The sequence below is a fragment of the Balaenoptera musculus genome, chromosome 6, assembly GCF_009873245.2.
Source record: "Balaenoptera musculus isolate JJ_BM4_2016_0621 chromosome 6, mBalMus1.pri.v3, whole genome shotgun sequence".
Taxonomy (NCBI): Eukaryota; Metazoa; Chordata; class Mammalia; order Artiodactyla; family Balaenopteridae; genus Balaenoptera; species Balaenoptera musculus.
Genome location: NC_045790.1, coordinates 66,656,824 through 66,674,882, shown reverse-complemented (window position 1 = coordinate 66,674,882; position 18,059 = coordinate 66,656,824). Strand labels below are relative to the sequence as shown.

The 18,059-nt window shown below is 38.3% G+C and overlaps 2 protein-coding genes across 5 annotated transcripts in view; one reads left to right on the top strand and one right to left on the bottom strand.

Moving 5' to 3' along the window:
* The window catches only part of C6H9orf135 (chromosome 6 C9orf135 homolog), a 132,124-nt gene extending 127,962 nt beyond the window's left edge, over window positions 1–4,162 (bottom strand). The window contains exon 1 of one of the 2 annotated variants that reach the window (XM_036856682.1): window positions 4,036–4,162. The gene's annotated coding sequence lies outside the window, so the exon portion shown is untranslated. The remainder of the gene's footprint in view (window positions 1–4,035) is intronic. The other variant, XM_036856683.1, reaches the window with a different exon arrangement.
* Window positions 4,163–4,213: 51 nt separating this feature from the next.
* The window catches only part of PTAR1 (protein prenyltransferase alpha subunit repeat containing 1), a 45,885-nt gene continuing 32,039 nt past the window's right edge, over window positions 4,214–18,059 (top strand). The window contains exons 1-2 of one of the 3 annotated variants that reach the window (XM_036855678.1): window positions 4,214–4,396; window positions 14,617–14,786. In XM_036855678.1, the coding sequence (XP_036711573.1) occupies window positions 4,311–4,396; window positions 14,617–14,786 (256 nt within the window). In that variant the 5' untranslated portion in view covers window positions 4,214–4,310. Of the gene's footprint in view, window positions 4,397–14,616; window positions 14,787–18,059 lie in introns of those variants that run through there. The other 2 variants (XM_036855679.1, XM_036855680.1) reach the window with 2 other exon arrangements.

Genomic DNA, 18,059 nt, shown 5'->3' with positions numbered 1-18,059 from the left:
GTAAATAAACAACACATCATAGTGATAAAAGTGGAATAATACAGAGCAAAGATGAAAACAGATTATAAGGTCATTTACAACTCTGCACAAAGATAATTACTGTTGACCCTTGAACAACAAGTGTTATTTTTTTTGCAGTTTATTGATTCTTTTATTTGAATTTTATTTTATTTTTTATACAGCAGGTTCTTATTAGTTATCTATTTTATACATATTAGTGTATACATGTCAATCCCAACCTCCCAATTCATCCCCCCCACCCCACCCCACTTTCCCCCCTTGGTGTCCATACGTTTGTTCTCTACATCTGTGTCTCTATTTCTGCCTGCAAACAGGTTCATCTGTACCATTTTACAAGAGTTTAAACTGTACAGGTCCACTTATACACAAATTTTTTTTTCAATAGTAAATACTACAGTACTGTGATCCAGGTTTGGCTGAATCCCCAGATACTGAACCACAGAAAAGGAGGAACTGGAACCAGGGATATGGAGGGCTGACTGTAAATTATACGCAGATTTTTGATTGTGTGGAGGGTCAGCTCCCCAAACTCTCACGTTGTTCAAAAGTCAACTGTACTAGGTCTGTCATTAAAACCACCTTGGTGTCTTTCTTCCCACCAGCGCCCTCAACACATACATTAGGTTTTTCATTGTAGAAAGTTTGGAACAACCAGAGTAATATAAAGAATGTATATTTATAGGTCTTAATTATCTCTAGTAGTTCTATCATATGGAGATAACCATTGTTAACATTTTACTTTATATCATCCCAGTCTAATACTTAACATTATATTTATATTATGTACAATTTGTTTTGTATATGATGAAATAAAATTCATTTTTTATGGCAAGATGAGAAAAATTTAAACATAAAATTTTTCGTTGCCTGGTTGGGCTCCCTCCCTCCCCTTTAGCATGTGTTGTGAATTTGTGTTAGCCAGACCTCCTTAGGAGATAATGTTGCTTCTTAATCTCACAAAGAGCCACAACTCCTTAAGAAAATAACCTTCCTTCTTAATCTTGTAAGGGGCCATGATAACCCATGACCCACTACTTTGTATGTGTAGATCTGGATTGTGTAAACTGTCAATGATACATTATTTGACGTATCACAACTTGTCTCAAAAACTTATATAACTATGCATTGAACTCTAATAAGTGGAACGGTTCTCAGAGCTTTCTGAAAGACTATCTCCTGGGTTATAATCCTCAGGTTGGCTTGAATAAAATTTTCCATTTCTTCCTTAGATCAACTATTGAATAATTTTTTGTCAACATATATATATGTTAATGCAAGTTCATGTGCCCGACGCACAGTGAGGCCAAACAAACTGAAACGTCGGAGTGTGGAGCAGAGAAAGGTTTACTGCAAGGCCATGCAAGGAGATGAGGTGGCTCAGGCCCTAAAAAGGCCCTGAGCTCCCCAAAAGGTTTCTGCAAAGCACTTTTAAAAGCCAAGTGAGGGAGGAGGGTTGCAGGGTATGTGATCAGCTTATGCATAGTTCTCTGATTGGCTGATGGTGAGGTAGCAGGGTGGTGTCACAAGGGTTAACTTTATCAGTCCTTAAGCTCCAGGAGGCCTGGGGCTATGTGCTCAAGGTCATCAAGTAGTTCTTCCATTTGGTGAGGGGGGGTGGGGGATGTTCACATCTGCAAAACAACTCAGGAAATTTGCATCAAATACTATTATCTAGGTACTTCATAGAGGAGCTAAAGCAGAGGATATGGGGGAAGGCCTGTCCTGGGAAGGCCCCATGGGGTCCTTCTCGGTTACATATATAATTGTCTTATATGCTGTTTTGGTACTTGTTTTTGTCATTATATATCTACATTTTCCCCCATCATCAAATAGTCTTTTAAAATATGAAAGGCATGATTTTGGGGAGATTAATTTTTAAGCGAGTCATGGTTGCTTAAAATCAATCTCTAAGAAAATTATTATGCATAAGAGATAGTTGGCTAATTAACAAATAAATATATCCATGTTTTTATTAACATATACTTTTAAAAACTTCTTATATTACAAAAATTATATTTTGTTCTTCGTGTTACTTAGAAAATTCTCCTATAAATATACTTCCTCCTAAGAGTTTGCTACATGTTCTCCTAGTTACAATGAACTTTTAAATGACTAAACAGTATTTCATCATATAGATTTACTGTAATTTAATCAATCCCCAAAGTTGGGCATTTAAGCTATTTAAAATATTTCATTATTAGTAAGTGTATTTTGTAGATCCCTGAACATAAATCTTTGAATCCTTCAACAAAATCATGCTAAATTCATCATATCCTATTCTTATAAACATATCATTATTAAAGTCACATGAATTTCAATTCTCCTTTGAACCTCAGCTTCCTTATTGGCAAAATAAGGGAACTGGGTCAGAGTCCTAGTATGCTCTAACTATAAAAAATTCAAGTTCTAAACATAGCAGATCTTTAATAATTGGGTGAAACAATTTGTGAACTCTTAGAAGAAATATGACACATACAATTCACACCTTTCAAGGTAGTGTGTGAGTGTGTGTGTGTGTCTGTGTGTGTGTGTGCTGGAAGGAGACACACCTAATCATATATGTTATGATGTTATCTTCCTGGAATACCAATTTCACTTCAAGATTTGGGAATAAAGTTTGCTGTTGCCGTTGTTTTTCCTGTTAAATATATTAGAGTGAAATACAAAAATCACACTAATTTTTAAGATAAAAATAAATTCTTTGAAAAAAATGTCATATTTCTGAGTGTGTCCTTTAAGCTCTGCCCCAGAAGTCAGGATTTATTTCCCACTTTTACCAGGAAAGGATGCAAGGCTCTGATTAATTGAATAGGAAGAAGACTTATCAGTGAACCCAAACCATTTCAGAATTGGTACTACATTTTAAGAGTAATTAGGACATTTGAAGTTGTCTTTGGCCCTGGAATCTAAACACAAATTCACTCCACTGCCTCATTTGAGAACTTGTCAATATGTTAAGGTTTGTTTGACTTTACTAAATCAAACCTGTCCATCTTGCTTTTCTGTAATTTTATGAAACTTCTAGCTCATTTCTTTTAAAACCAGAAGGCCAAAGTCCATACAGCAGGTGTAGCCTTTCTAAACGTACCCATAGGGAGTATCAACCACTGAATATAATTTATATTTCTCATTCACTGCTTTATAATTTTGCATCCAGTGGATGGTTTTTACTTTCACAATCATCAACCCTACTTCAAATGCTCTACGTATGTTTACATTAAACAGTGAGTTTGCTTTAAAAAAAAAAAAAGTTTCTAAAAGATAAGACTTCAAGGGTTAAGTAAAAAGAACCAAAAGCAGCCGGATTTTTTCTAACACAGAGGTTGAAAGAAAATCTGATACGTGAAAATTTGAATTACAGCATTTCAAAATCCAAATGGACTAGAAAGCCAGTTTTTCTTATAAAAATTATTTATAGCAAGGCAAATAGCTATTAAGGGCAAACCTTGCCAGGGACTTGGTTTTTTAACTCCAAAACTAACACGCAACGTTCATAGGACACCAAATGACGTGCAAAGCAAAGTACACTCGATGTAGAAAATCTAAAAAATACCTCTGTACTTCTACTCCCTATACGGAGAGAGCAAATAACTTTTCCTTTCCTTTCCTTTTTCCTCCTTTAATCCATTTATTAAACTTTTTAAATTAACTCTTTGAAAGCGTCTGCTTAGTGGCCGAAATTGGCACGCAGGTACAGAAGGAGGTCACCAATACGGTCCGGCTGGGCCTCATTCAGCCAAGAGCATCTCTGGACGGCCTCATCCCTCCAACTAAGAAAATACAGGGAACAAGCTCTCAGAACGCCAAGGGACTAACTGCTTAAGAGGATCTTCACTCTCGGTTAAACTTTCCTCCAGGAGCCTTCTGGGACTGGCTCCTTTCCTGAACAGCTGAGGACAGGTGGTCTGGGCGGGGTATTCAGGCCAGACCCTGACTCTGGGAGTGACCTTAGGACCCCTCCCTCCTCGGCCCCCAGTGGACTAGAAATTAAAATAAAATGTGTAATACAGCGACCTGAGGTAACTTTGCAAATGAGTCTGCAGCATCTTCTCGGGCACTTAGAAACTCGCTTACGAGAGGAAGTCAGGGACCAAGCTGCCAGCCTCAGCCTCGTCAGGGACCACACACCGGCCGACCGCGGGCTGACCCGGAAGTGCTCGGCGGCGGCCTCCACGGCGGGGGCAGGGGCGCGGCCAAACCGGCGCACACGCGCGCGCTCCCCGGGAACTCCCGCGGGTGGCTCGGCGCTCTCCCGGAGGCGCTCCCGAGCCGCCGCGGACGCCGCCAACATGGCCGAGACGAGCGAGGAGGTGGCGGTGCTGGTGCAGCGGGTGGTGAAGGACATCACCAACGCCTTCAGGAGGAACCCGCACATGTGAGTCGCGCTCCGGCGGTGCCCCCGCCTCCGCCGCCTCCGGGGGTCGTCGGGGGCGGGAGGGGGCGGGGCCAAGCCTCGAGCCGACCTCGGACTGCAGGTCTTGACCCGCGCGCTGCTCACAAGAGTCGACGGAGCCGGGTCGGGGCCCGACAGTTGTCGGCCGCCGCGGGGCCAGCATTCCGCTACCGGAAGAAGCTCTCGGGCGAGTCCTTAGAAGTGACCTCGGAAAATCAAAACGTTGCGACTTTGTTTGGTTCACCTCCCTCCCACCCCTTTCCCAGGAGTTCACGAAACTCGAAAGACTTCACGTACCACATCCGTTTAAGGTACACGGTGTGGGTCTGTATGTGCTTTGTTAACACAACTCTTTTGAGGTTCATCCCGGACCTTGGTAAGAAGGGGTTACTGATCATCTTATTCTCCATGGGCCAAAACCCCCTCGGTTTACTAGCCGAAGGTAGCTTGAGGCTGCTTTTGACTTTCGCCTCACCTGTCCCAAAATTATAGAGGAACTTCGATGAAACATTTTGTTTCGAAGGTGAACAGGGCATTCTCAAGAGAGTAGCTTCTGTAGGCACAGGTTGGGTCTGGTGGGAAGCAGATGAAACCTCGACACTTTTTAGCATTAGCTGATTCATAGTTACAGGGAGCATATTAACTCTTTTTTTATTCAAACGCTGCTGCCCTCTTTAAGTAGGACACCACAGAACTGACACATGTATCTTTTCCTCCTTCCTTTCCATTTTACTTGGAGTACTCCGGGAAGATCCCGTAAGAGACTGTATTCTCTCTGATACTTCTGCTTTTATGTAACGAAAAAGAAGCTATTAAAGGAGAGATATATCTACACATTGTACAAAAGAGTAAGGAAGAAGCAAGAGAGTAGCTATTTTCCTATCCTTCCTCCCTTCCTCCCTCCTCCCCTCAAGAGAAAGAAACATGGAATCCAGTTTTACATTGTTTTCACTTTATCTAATTGCTTATGGAGTTTTTTTTTTAATATTTTATTCTTTAAACTGGAACGCATGAATTATTCTTTTTAAGCAGTCTAACTCCTTAAGCTTTTCCGCTGAAAAGAGGTGCCAAACCTTCATCTAAATGAAGTGTTCTTTTCCTTCAAGGTGATGCCCTCAGATGTCTTGCTCCCTCGTGGCACACAGTTGGAGACCTGCAACTGTGCCTCATTAAAAACAAGACACTGCTGGCCTCAAAACACACCTGCCACCTCTGACAGCGTACACTTCCTTTCCCCTTGTGACTGCTGCCTTTTTCAGAATGAGAGTGTTTGGAATGATTTCCTGGCAGTAACCATAGTGGGTACTGGGCCTTCTAAAGAATGCTTTGATGCCTTGTTGTATATCAGTCTTTCAGTCCCCTTTTGAGAATGAGAGCTTTAGTGCAAATAAGAGACATTCTCAAAAAAAAAAAAAGTTGGACAAATGAAATGACTATTTTCTCATCATTTGGGGTTATTTTTCTTAAAGAAATTGAGTAGTTAGAAAGAAGCCTAATAAGTAAAGTAATCATCTTACTTTGTCTTCTTTGAGGTAGATTAGAAAAGCATCAGTATTTCATATTTGAAAAAACTTGAGTTTGAGTGTTCATTGGCCTGGCAGGTTGACACAGTGCAGTTTGGAACACGTCCCAATTCTTCTGGATCATATTTATTGAAACTCATAAAGGACTTTAATGCCCCCCCAGTCGCATTTTTTATGATGAGATCTCATCAGTGTGCTCTCTGCCAGTGCATAACTTATAATTATTAATAAACATTTGGGTCATTCAGTATTTTTTAAAGTTTGAAATAATTTGGGCATTTGAAATAATATGAAATAATGATATAGATCTGAAATTTTTAAATAGCTTAACTCATTGTTTAATATTAATCTTCAGCTATATTTTAGTACATATTCCCTACAGTAGCAATATCTCCAGTAATATTACAATGCGTCTTTAAAAATGTCTTATAATTTGGACTTTTCAAAATTGCTCATACTTCCTCCTCTCATCTAACCCTTTTACTTCCAAAATGTATATGCTCTATTTCTAGTTAAAAGAAAAAGGCATCATTTACCTTAAAAGTTAGTACCTAGTTACACTTTTCAGTATTATAAAAGAAAGTTTTTCATTCTTTACTTTTTGTTTTCCTCTTTTCTACAAATACAAGATAGATCATAATTTTATTAGCCAACATCTACTACAGTAAATATATTGACTTTGTCTCTGGAAATTTCTAGCCAGTAGGAGTTGAAGATATAATGGGTGAAATGTGGATTTTGTTACTGGTGGGTATGGATAGGTTACCCTTTCTCAGCCTGTTTCTTCTTTCTTTTTTTAAAAATTTTATTTATTTTATTTATTTATTTTTGACTGCGTTGGGTCTTCGTTGCTGCGCACAGGCTTTCTCTAGTTGTGGTGAGCGGGGGCTATTCTTTGTTGCAGTGTGCGGGCTTCTCATTGCAGTGGCTTCTCTTGTTGCGGAGCATGGGCTCTAGAGGCTGATGAAAACATAGGAAAATCACCTCACACAGTGTCTTGCACTTAGATGCCACTAGGTAGATAGACTTAACCTGAATCCCTGTGTTCCTTAGGAAATATATTGGCCAACTGAATGATGAATGTGAAGCACTTTATAAACTGAAAAATACCATGAAAATGTTGTTTGTGTGGTTGACTCCTAGAGAATACTTTGGAAAAATAACTGAAGGCTTGACCCAGCGACAGGTATTAGCTTAATGTACAGACCCTGTGCTAGTGTGGAGGACAGCTGTTTACAGTGTAATTAGGGTCATGTCAAAGTTCTCTTATCCAGAAAGTTATTATTTTTTATTACTCTGTAATATTTATTGAACTCTCACTGTTTATGTAGCTACCATCTTCACAGTATGGAATAGGAAGAAGTATAAAATACAGTTCTTGTACTCAAGACCCTCAGAAATATCTGTGATGTTGGAGATGTTCTTTATCTGTACTGTCCAAATGGTAACCACTAGCCATATATAGCTATTGAGTGCTTGAAATGTGGCTAGTGTGAAAGAAGAACTAAATTTGAAGTTTTATTTAATTTTAATTGATTTATACATAATGGACACATATGCCTGGTGACCACTGTATTGCACAGTGCAGGTCTAGATGGAGACCTAAGACTTGTATGTGTGAACAGTGCATTTACCCTGCAAAGCAGTGTATAATAAGGGCTGGACTAGCAGTATGGTAAGCAAGTCGTACGTGAGTCTATTAGAAGTTAAAAGGGAAGCTGGGTATGTCTGGGCTAGTGCTCTTAGGGGAGGCGGGTTTTTGAGTGGCACTTGGAAGACAAGGTAGGATTTACAGTCTTGGAGACCTCTACAAGAAGCAGTGAATGGACTAAAAGTAACAAAATGTGATTGAAAAGATAAAGTAGGGACAGATTATGGAAGTCCTTGACTATCTGACTTAATTTCATTCATTCCATCGGTGCATTCAGCAAAAGAATGTTTCTATTTGATAGATACAATGCTGGTCTCTAGGTATATGGGGCTAGGATTGGGGTATACACTGATGAACAAACCGCACTTGGTCCCTGCCCAGTGGAACTTTAAACAAATCAACACACAAGTTATGAAAAGAGCCCCAAAGGATAAGAAGGATAGTTTGAAAGAATAATAACAGAGAGGACTAATTTAGGATGGAAGGTCAAGATAGTTTTCCTGAGGAAATAGCAATTTGAGACATGAGGCTTGGATAAGAGTTGGCTCAGGGAAAATATACTTCCTAGGCAGTGGGTAGGCCCCAGTGAGAATTTTTGAGTAAGGCAGTAGTAATGAAAGGCAGTTTCACATCGTCTGCAAGTTGAAGTGAAGAATAGGAAAGCGTAGAATCTTAATTGACTTCTTACACTTGATTATTATCTATTTATTTGAACAATAGTATAGTTGTAAAAGTTGGGTTTGCAGTCTTACAGTCCTGGATTTGAACCTTGGCTTGTTATTTACTAGCTGAGTAGTCTCAGATGAGACTCTTTCCTCATCTATAAAATGGAATTAAAATTCCTACTTTATAAGATTAATGTGTGGAATAAATGAAATAGTGTATGTAAAACCTAAAACAGAGCATTGCGTATAATAAACACTCAGTAAACAATAGTAATTTGTGTATCTGTTTTCTAAATAGGGTCAGTAATATAATTTCAGTGATAGTAATCTTTAGAATTGAGAAAGCTTATGAGGTCTCTGAAATATCTTAATCACCAGTAAACTTTTAGTTAACAATATGCAAGGGTCAGTTCTTTTAGATACTTTTCTAACTTTTTGGTCATTCTGGAAAGAATTCCAGTTTGAAGGAAAAAAAATAACTATTAGATTAAAAAGGTTTGTACCATTTGCTGAATCTTGGGCCGTTTTCTCTTCAGTCACTCCACATTACAGGGTTCAGTTTTAATATTTGGGGACCATTCTTACCTCCCCGACAGGAAGCTGGTCAATATTACTTTTGTAAATAAGTGGACCTACTCCAGTTAGACTGATGTTTCTGAAAAGTACAGACAAGAGAAGCTGTCTAAACATGAGGAACAAGGTCAGTATCAGTGCTGTATGAACCTTGAACTTCATCTGGAAGTTAGTGGATCCCCATTGTGAAGTGAAGCGCTAAGGGAGACATACCATGCTGTGGATGATCTTTTTAAGTAAATATGTAGGTTCATTCCATGTTGCTATTCCTTCGGCGCAGCCTTCGAAGGTAACCTAAAAAGAGCACTGTGGTTTCTCGTTGAGAAGACTGGAACTTGATCGCTGTCCCAAATTTTCATGTTTGTAAAAATCCCATGACCTTGTTAATGCAGATATTTACTTGAGTATCCTGGTTAAGCACCAGGAATCTAAATTGCCAGAAACCTAAAAAGAAAAAAGAATGGAATGTGGTGGTAGTGAAAGAGTCAGAAATTTCTCTTATGAGACTATTTCATAAGGAAATAACTGGAGATGTATTTGATGTTTACAGCACATTCATTGCAACCATGAACGATACAAAAATTATATAAGAAAATGTTTAATGTGAATTGTTAAATTAAAAAAAAAAAAAAGAATTATAGGGGCTTCCCTGGCAGTCCAGTGATTAAGATTCCGTGCTTCTACCACAGGGGAAACGGGTTCCATCCCTGATCGGGAAACTAAGATCCCACATGCCATGGGGCACGGCCAAATAAATAAATAAATAAAATTTAAAAAAGGATTATAGAAGAGTATGTCCAATATAATCCCACTTTTGTAAACTACTTAGAAAAAAAGGATGCATACCCAACATTAGTGGTGGTAGAGGGATGACAAATGACTTTTAGGTTTTTTTCCCTGAATTTTCCAACTTTGAGTATGAAATTAGAATTTAAATAGCCAGAAATCTTGCTAGAACTCTAAAAGGAGTTAATCTAAAGCCTGCTTGCTTTCACTGATGTCTTTATTTTCACTGTAGTGTCAAAGGTTTGGGGCTAAATAGTAGGAGATCCAGATTTTGAATTAAGCCACTAGCACTATGACCTTGAGTAATCACCTTAACCTCAGTGGATCTCAGTTCCCTCATCTGACAAAATGAGAGACTGGAGGAATGAAATCCCTTCCAATTTCAAAATGATTCTGGAATTCTGTTCTAAATTGTCTGAAAAAAAGTGGGCTATGACCTAAGGGACTAGGCATAGGAGAAATCTGAAGTCAAACACACTGTTATTTGGAATCTTACTGACCTACCTTTATGAAGTACATGTTATATTTTTAGGAAGCAGCAAAGCACTGTATCTTAGGGTCAAATAACTTGACAAAGGCTTAACTTTCTTTGCTTTAGCTTCCCATTATCTGTTAACCAAGGAACTTTTCTGGTTGACCTCAGGCTCTTAACTGAATTAATGGTAATATACTTCATCTCTGCCTGGTACTTTGTAGCTTACCACAGTCTTTACATTGTATTATTTGCTTTTCATAACTGGCAGGGAAGGCATTGTTATTCCTGTATTTCAGATGAGGATACTGATGGCAAGTGCCTAGTCAAATTCACATTGATCAGTGGTAGAATGGAGACTAACTAGAACCCTGGACCTTAGAAGATTGAGTGCTTTTGTCTCTACATCCTCCTACCTCTCTTTTTTTTTTTAAATGTGTAGTGATAGCAAGTTTTTAAAATTTATTTTATTTTTATTTTTTATTTATTTATTTGGCTGTGTTGGGTCTTCATTTCTGTGCGAGGGCTTTCTCTAGTTGCAGCGAGCGGGGGCCACTCTTCATCGCGGTGCGCGGGCCTCTCACTGTCGCGGCCTCTCTTGTTGGGGAGCACAGGCTCCAGATGCGCAGGCTCAGCAGTTGTGGTTCACGGGCCTAGTTGCTCCGCGGCACGTGGGATCCTCCCAGACCAGGGCTCGAACCCGTGTCCCCTGCATTGGCAGGCAGATTCTCAACCACTGCCCCACCAGGGAAGCCCCCTCCTACCTCTCTTTTAATGTTTCTTTTTTTTCATAGTGCTTTATATTCCCTGATACGACTATTTTCATTCTCTTTACATGAGAATAGCTTTTGGGTTTCTCAGTCATAAAATTTGAAAGCTGGATGAGACCTAGCAGCCCATTTCCCTTATTTAGAAATGTAATGCAATTCCTCTATTTTACAAATGAAGAAATTGATGTCTACAGAGGCCAAGTGGCAGGAGATAGATCGATACATATATAGAGAGACATATCTATATCATATTGACAAAGCTAGGATTTGGACCCACGGCATTAGAAGGAAGTCAGAGGTAATGTTCTTCTGGAGAGTCAAGAAGTGATATTCTTTGAAAACTATTTGAATATTATCACTGAAGTGCACTGATAATCAGCGTTGCAGTAGCAGTTATTGAGCACCTGCTATATCCAAGGCATTCTTGTTTTTTAAAATTATTTCTTGGAAGGATAATAGCCAACTAAAGCAATGTGTTTTTATTTGTGCAGATGGTTCTGTACTTTCATTTAGGTACCAGATTATTAGTTGGGCATTTTATGTGTGGTGTAAATAGTGAGCAAGGCAGGTTTTTACATTGTGAATTTAAGTAAAAAGTCCTTCCCCCAAAATGGACTATACTCAGAAGCTAGGATTCTTTTATTCTTGTTACTCTAACATTCATATTGTTGACTTTTGCAGTTCTTTGTAGTGTTGTAGGTGGTGGTTAGATCTCAGAAAACAGACTTTCTTGAAATAATTACACTGAGTTTATTATTTTTTAACTATAATTCTAGTTTTCTTAAAATATTCTGTTTTACATAGTAATACCTGAACACCAGAAAATACCAGCAATTCAGACATGTATTTAGTCAGTTATAGATTTAGATGTGGCTAGTTTTCCTAATAGTGTGTTAGATTAGATTAGATTTCATATCACCAAATACAAAAATATATTTTGAAATACTGGACATTGGCCTCAGATGCTCTCTCAGCATTGCCCCATTCTTCCTAAGAACTTCATTTATATTACTAGAGTGGCAAAGTGTTAACATTTTATTATAGATATTGACACAACTCCCCAGCAAAACCATCAGCTTTGTGTAGTCTGGGACCACCTTGTTTTATTCATTTTTTGCATTTTCAGAACCTAACGCAGTATCCAATTCATTGTAGTACTCAGGAAATGTTTAGATAGTACTGGCATGGTGTATCAAAACACCCCTGAGTCAACTGAGTCAGTTGTCGGGACAAAAAGCCTTAGGTCCCAAAGTCTACTTGGGAGTTAAATCAGCTCAAAAGAATGGTTAGTGACTTGCAACCCCTAGAATACCCTCTTGTACTGATATATCCCTGTGTCACTAATAAAGTGATCAGTAGCAAGTAGGTTACTTCTGAGCTATCCAGTTTAGAGTTTCCAGGACGGACTTTATTTTAGTTCCACAGCCTCCCACCAGTTTGTGATGGTGGCCTAACAGATAAAGAGTGCTTTTCTTATAACCTGTAATTGAACAGTTTTCCTCTTTGCATTTGTCAGTCAACATACTGTCTTGGCAGGGGAATCCAAGGGCATAATAGATGCTGTCACACACAAGCTCTGAAAACCAGTTCTTTATTCTGTTTTTTAAAAACACATTTAAAAAAAATCTGCTTAGACGCTCTAAAAATATTTATGTCAACTGCTCTTGTTAAAAGGTTTCTTGTAAGTTATTCATTAATTAATGGAAGAACATACTATTTGAGAAAGGATGTTTCACATAGACAAGAACTGTAAGTTCTTTATAGTTGAAAGGAATGAGTGCAGGTTTTACAAAAATATTTTTGTGTTTGCTGGTTCATTTACTGTGTAAGTCAACTGCCCTATATATTGTTTATTAAATCTCTGCCTGTAATGTAAATTTTCTTTTTTTTTTTTAATGGAGTATAGTTGCTTTACAATGTTGTGTTAGTTTCTGCTGTACAACGAAGTGAATCAGCTATATGTATACGTATATCCCCATATCTCCTCCCTCTTGGACCTCCCTCCCACCCATCTAGGTCATCAGAGAGCACCGAGCTGAGCTCCCTGTGCTGTACAGCAGGTTCCCACTAGCTATCTATTGTACACATGGTAGCGTATATATGTCAATCCTAATCTCCCAATTCATCCCACCCTTCCCTTCCCCCACTGTGTCCACATGCCCATTCTCTACGTCTGCATTTCTATTTCTGCCCTGCAAATAGGTTCATCTGTACCCTTTTTCTAGATTCCACATATATGCGTTAATACACGATATTTGTTTTTCTCTTTCTGACTTACTTCACTCTGTATGACAGACTCTAGGTCCATCCACATCTCTACAAATGACCCAATTTTATTCTTTTTTATGGCTGAGTAATATTCCTTATATATATGTACCACATCATCTTTACCCATTCATCTGTCGATGGACATTTAGGTTGCTTCCATGTCCTGGCTATTGTAAATAGTGCTGCACTGAACATTGTGGTACATGTATCTTTTTGAATTGCAGTTTTTTCAGGATATATGCCTAGTAGTGGGATTGCTGGGTCATATGGTAGTTCTATTTTTTGCCTGTAATGTAAATTTTCAACTTAAGTTGAGGTGGATTAAGGGATATAGAAGCCACCACAGATGAAAATGGTCAAATCCTGAAATGTATTTTGTGTTTTAACAATATTTACATATTAGCATATTCTTTATTTTAGAAATGTATAAAGAATTATAAAAAAGAAAAGAAAAAATGGCCCACAGTCTCACTGATAATATAATTTTATTAATAATCTGGTCTACATATATTTATTAACAGGCAAGCATAAATACATTTTTGACATTTTTAAAATCATAAATAATATGTACAAGTAACTAGAAAATTTTAACTGTATAAAAATAAATCCTCTTCCCAAAAGGTTCCTGGTATCCTTTCAAGAAATTTTTTAATGCATCTATATATCTTTTTAAAAGATTATACAGGGACTTCCCTGGTGGTCCAGTGGTTAAGAATCTGCCTTCCAATGCAGGGGACGCGGGTTCGATCCCTGGTGGGGGAACTAAGATCCCGCATGCTACGGGGCAACTAAACAACTAAACCCATGCGCTCTAGAGCCCACACACCACAACTAGAGAGAAGCCCACAACTAAGAGCCCACACACCGCAATGAAGACCCAGAACAGCCAAAAGAAAAGGAAAAAGACTAGGACTTTGCCCTTAAAAAAAAAAAAAGATTATACAAAGGGCTTTGTGCTGTACACTGTGTTTGGCATTTTGCTTTTTTTGTTTTATGTATCTTAGCACCCTTTCCATACCAGCATATGCAGATTTACCTCATTTTTTTTTCAGCTCTATCACATGGATGAACCACATTTATTTTACCAGTCTTATATTGTTTGATACACATTCAGAGTATTTCCAGATTGTTGCACTGTTGCCATGAATATCCAATGAATTCATATATTTTGGCACAGGATAATTTCTGAACAGTAGAATCACTGGGTCAAAGGGCATATGTACTTTAAAAATTGACAGACATTTTCAAATTTCTATTCAAAGATTAGACCAGTTTTCATTCCTGTAACAGCGAGTACAACGTACTAATTTTTCCATACTCTTGTCAGTATTAGCAGACTTTTAAAAGATTATTATTTCTACCAATCCAGTGGTGAGCTAAATATTTTTAAGAAAGGGAAAAATGTACAGTTTTTTAATATTCTCTAGGATATGAAAATTTTTGAAAAGGCTAGTATTCTTATCTTTAATTCTTTTTTATGTTTTACATATTAAGAGATGAAATTGGCCTGATCCCATGTCCTGAAGCTAGGTATAATCGGAGTCCCATAGTCCTGGTTGAAAACAAACTTGGCGTGGAGAGCTGGTGTGTCAAGTTCCTTTTACCGTATGTCCACAACAAACTCCTTTTGTACAGAACAAGAAAGCAATGGCTGAACAAAGATGGTAAGTATGGAGTCTACCCTCTTTCTTTGATTTTTAGAAGCAGCATGAAATATAGTGGGAAGAACACTCTCTGATGTTGCCATTCCTGGATTCTAGTTCTGGCTTTTTCATTCACTGCCTGGGCAGGCGTTTAACGTCTCTGTCAAGTGAGGAGCTTGGACTCATCACTCGTTTTCTAATTTTGCATCCATGATGATTCTGTGGAAGGTGCCTCAAGCAGGGTGCCAGACCCTCTACTGCAAACAGATATTCTGATTTTTTTTTTTTTAATGTATTGGGGTCATTTGTAAGATATTTGAAGAAAGCATCTTATGGCTAAAAACAGTTTGAAAATCTGTGAAGTGGACTCTAGTCCCTACAAGCTCTGATTCTCTGGTTTCTAATCCTTTAGTACGTTATGAGCAATAGAACTCATTTAGTAGCAGTCCAAATGAGGTAACCAAGGTGTGATGGTGGTAGTTATACTGTGAACCAGGTCAGTGGTTTATGATGGTTGTACTTTGACTCCCAAGTAAGCTCTGGCCCACTGTGTTCTTCTGTTCCTATGCTGAAATGAGCAAAAGAAAACCATCCCATTTCTTCATTTTTTCTCCTTCTCTGAGGTAGTTCTTTGCTGCATCAGACAATCCCTATTCATCCCACCTGGTGTCTTTTCCTTGTTTTCCCCCTGTATGTGATGTTAAGCCTCCATGTACACAAATTCAGTTTACTTTTTAGGTAAACGTTAAGATCTGAGTTCTCACTTTTTTGGAGAGTGCTCATCCAAGACCATATTCTTGACTGTTTCTGTAAAGCTCCTTCCCCTTCCCACATACAGCAGTACCTTCAAAAGTGCTCAGTATATCTGGTAGCTAATTTTGAATAAGAACTTTGTTTCTTAGAGAATTTTAATTATAAGTTCAGTAGCCATTACCGAGGGCCTACTCCTACCTGAAGCTGTTCTAAGTACTGTGGGGGATAAAAAGATGAATAATACCTGTTTCCTTTACTCAGGAAGCTCACAGTTGAGTGAGAAACAATCTCTTCGTGGAGAATAGTGTTGCCAAAGGTGACATACCGATTTCCTTGTGTTCCTCTTGGCATTGTCCTTAATATACTGTCATAATAGGTTAATAACACTTTTCCCTGTTTAGACCAGTAGAAAAGGTAATCTGATTTGAAGATTTAATGTGAAATAGTTTCTATTTTCTGTTTCACTCAATTAGTCCACTGATATATATATATTTCTTAATTATAAGGCTATGTCTAAGTTTATGGCATAGCTTAAGTTTGTGGCAGAAACTGAAAGGCATAAGTTTAGGCAGAAACTTAAAGTTAAGGGCATTTATCTGTTGTTAGACCCTCTTTCATTCTCCATTCCATAACCCTGTAGTAGTTTTCATCAACATTAAGGTACAAAGTAGCACCATGTGAATCCATCAAGTTATTTTTTTGCCTAACAGAGCTATATTGTGTATGTTCTGGCACACAGAAATGTATAATTGAGCCAATACATAACTAACTCTGCAGGGGGAGACAAATGATGCTCTTGTAGAGAAGAAACAGTATGAATTTGAAAGTGTCAAAGGCTGTCGTTTCAGATCATTAGCTTTTGCTCATTCATGTATGCTAGCCCAACCCGCCTTCTTCCTGTAGTCTTCCAAGTTCTTCTCTGCATTTCCCTGTTTCTTGTCTTTCTGGGCAGTGCACTGTAGGCTTTACTAAATCTCCTCATCATGTAGTTTTATCTTGATAGACCCAGGAGAACCCAGGCAGAAGATCAAATGGTTAAGCTCACTTACATGAATTGCTGACATCTAAGGTTTGAATTCTGATGCAACTGTGCGTGTGTACAGAAGCAACTTGATTTTATCTTAACCTATGTCTTCATGGAAGTAGTTTTCACTTTCACTTTTTGGGGGCAGCAACAGTATAGTTCAATGCAGTGTCATATATTACTCAGGTTGTATATTGTATTATTGGTAAAAATATGGAAGTGAGTTTCTGATTTGACAAAAAAAGATACCTGAAAATGCAGACTGACTAACATAAGAGTGTTCTGCTAAACTTGTGAACTGAAGAACACAGTGGTGAATTTTGCTAAGGAAAGAAAGTTAAAAGTATTAGGAAAAAGCAGTTTATTTCATGAAAATGCTATACTTTTAAAATTGTTTTTGTAGAAAATATACATATAAGAGCCAAGTGAAGAAAGCTGGCAGTTTAAGAACAATTTCAGAAATGCCAGTGTCTTTGTGATTGATCATGCCAAACTCCTAGGCATTCCCTTAAGAATGTATTCTGTAACTGCAGGTGACCTTTATTCTGGGGATATATTTTTTTTCTTTTTAACCAAACTGAATTCATGCTCTCATTAGTGTGCTGAATTCCTTAGATGTTTGAAAATCATCTTTATTAGTCAGGGTTCTCCATAGCAACAACCAATAGAGATTTTATGTATATATATACATAAAACGAGATTCATTATGATGAATTGGCTCACATGATTATGGAGGCTGAGAAGTCCCACAATCTGCTTTCTGCAAGCTGGGGACCCAGAAAAGCTGGTGATTTAATTCAGTTTGAGTCTGAAGGATTCAGAAGCAGGGGAGCCAGTGTTTTAAATCCCAGTCTGAAAGCTGGAGAAGATAAGATGAGGTGTCCCAACTCAAGCAGACAGAGGAAGCAAAACAGGGGTAAATTCGCCTGTTTTCCTCCTTTTGTTCTATTCAGGTCCTCAACAGATTGATGTTCACCCACATTGGGGAGGGCAGTCTACTGAGTCTGCAGATTCAAATGTTAATCTCATCTGAAAACACCCTCACTAGTAGACTCAAATCATGTTTAGTAATGTTTAATCTGTGCACCCTGTAGCCAGTCAAGTTTAACCATAGTTTAACCAAAAGTAGCCATCACAGCCTCCCTGTTTAATTACTTAGAGAGAAACTAATATTTTTTAAAAGTGTGCTGCAGTAATAGCCATATTTGGTTTGGGAGAGGGGTGATACTGTAATTCTGATTTATGAAAAATCCATGGCAGAAACAAAAAGCAAGAGAGAAGTCCATAGCATTGGAGTCCTGACTGAGTAGTGCTCTGTCCCACACTCTATCTCCAAGTCAGCCCTTCCATCTTTTTGTTGTTGTTGTTCTTCCCTCTTTCTCACAATGCTTGCTCTCAGTCCATCACTGAGCTCTCTCTTATCTCTTCACTAATTATTTCTCATCTGGACAAATATCATTACCTCATAGTTGGTCTACCCCATTTTCAGCCTCTTTCTGTAATCCATGTCCATCATG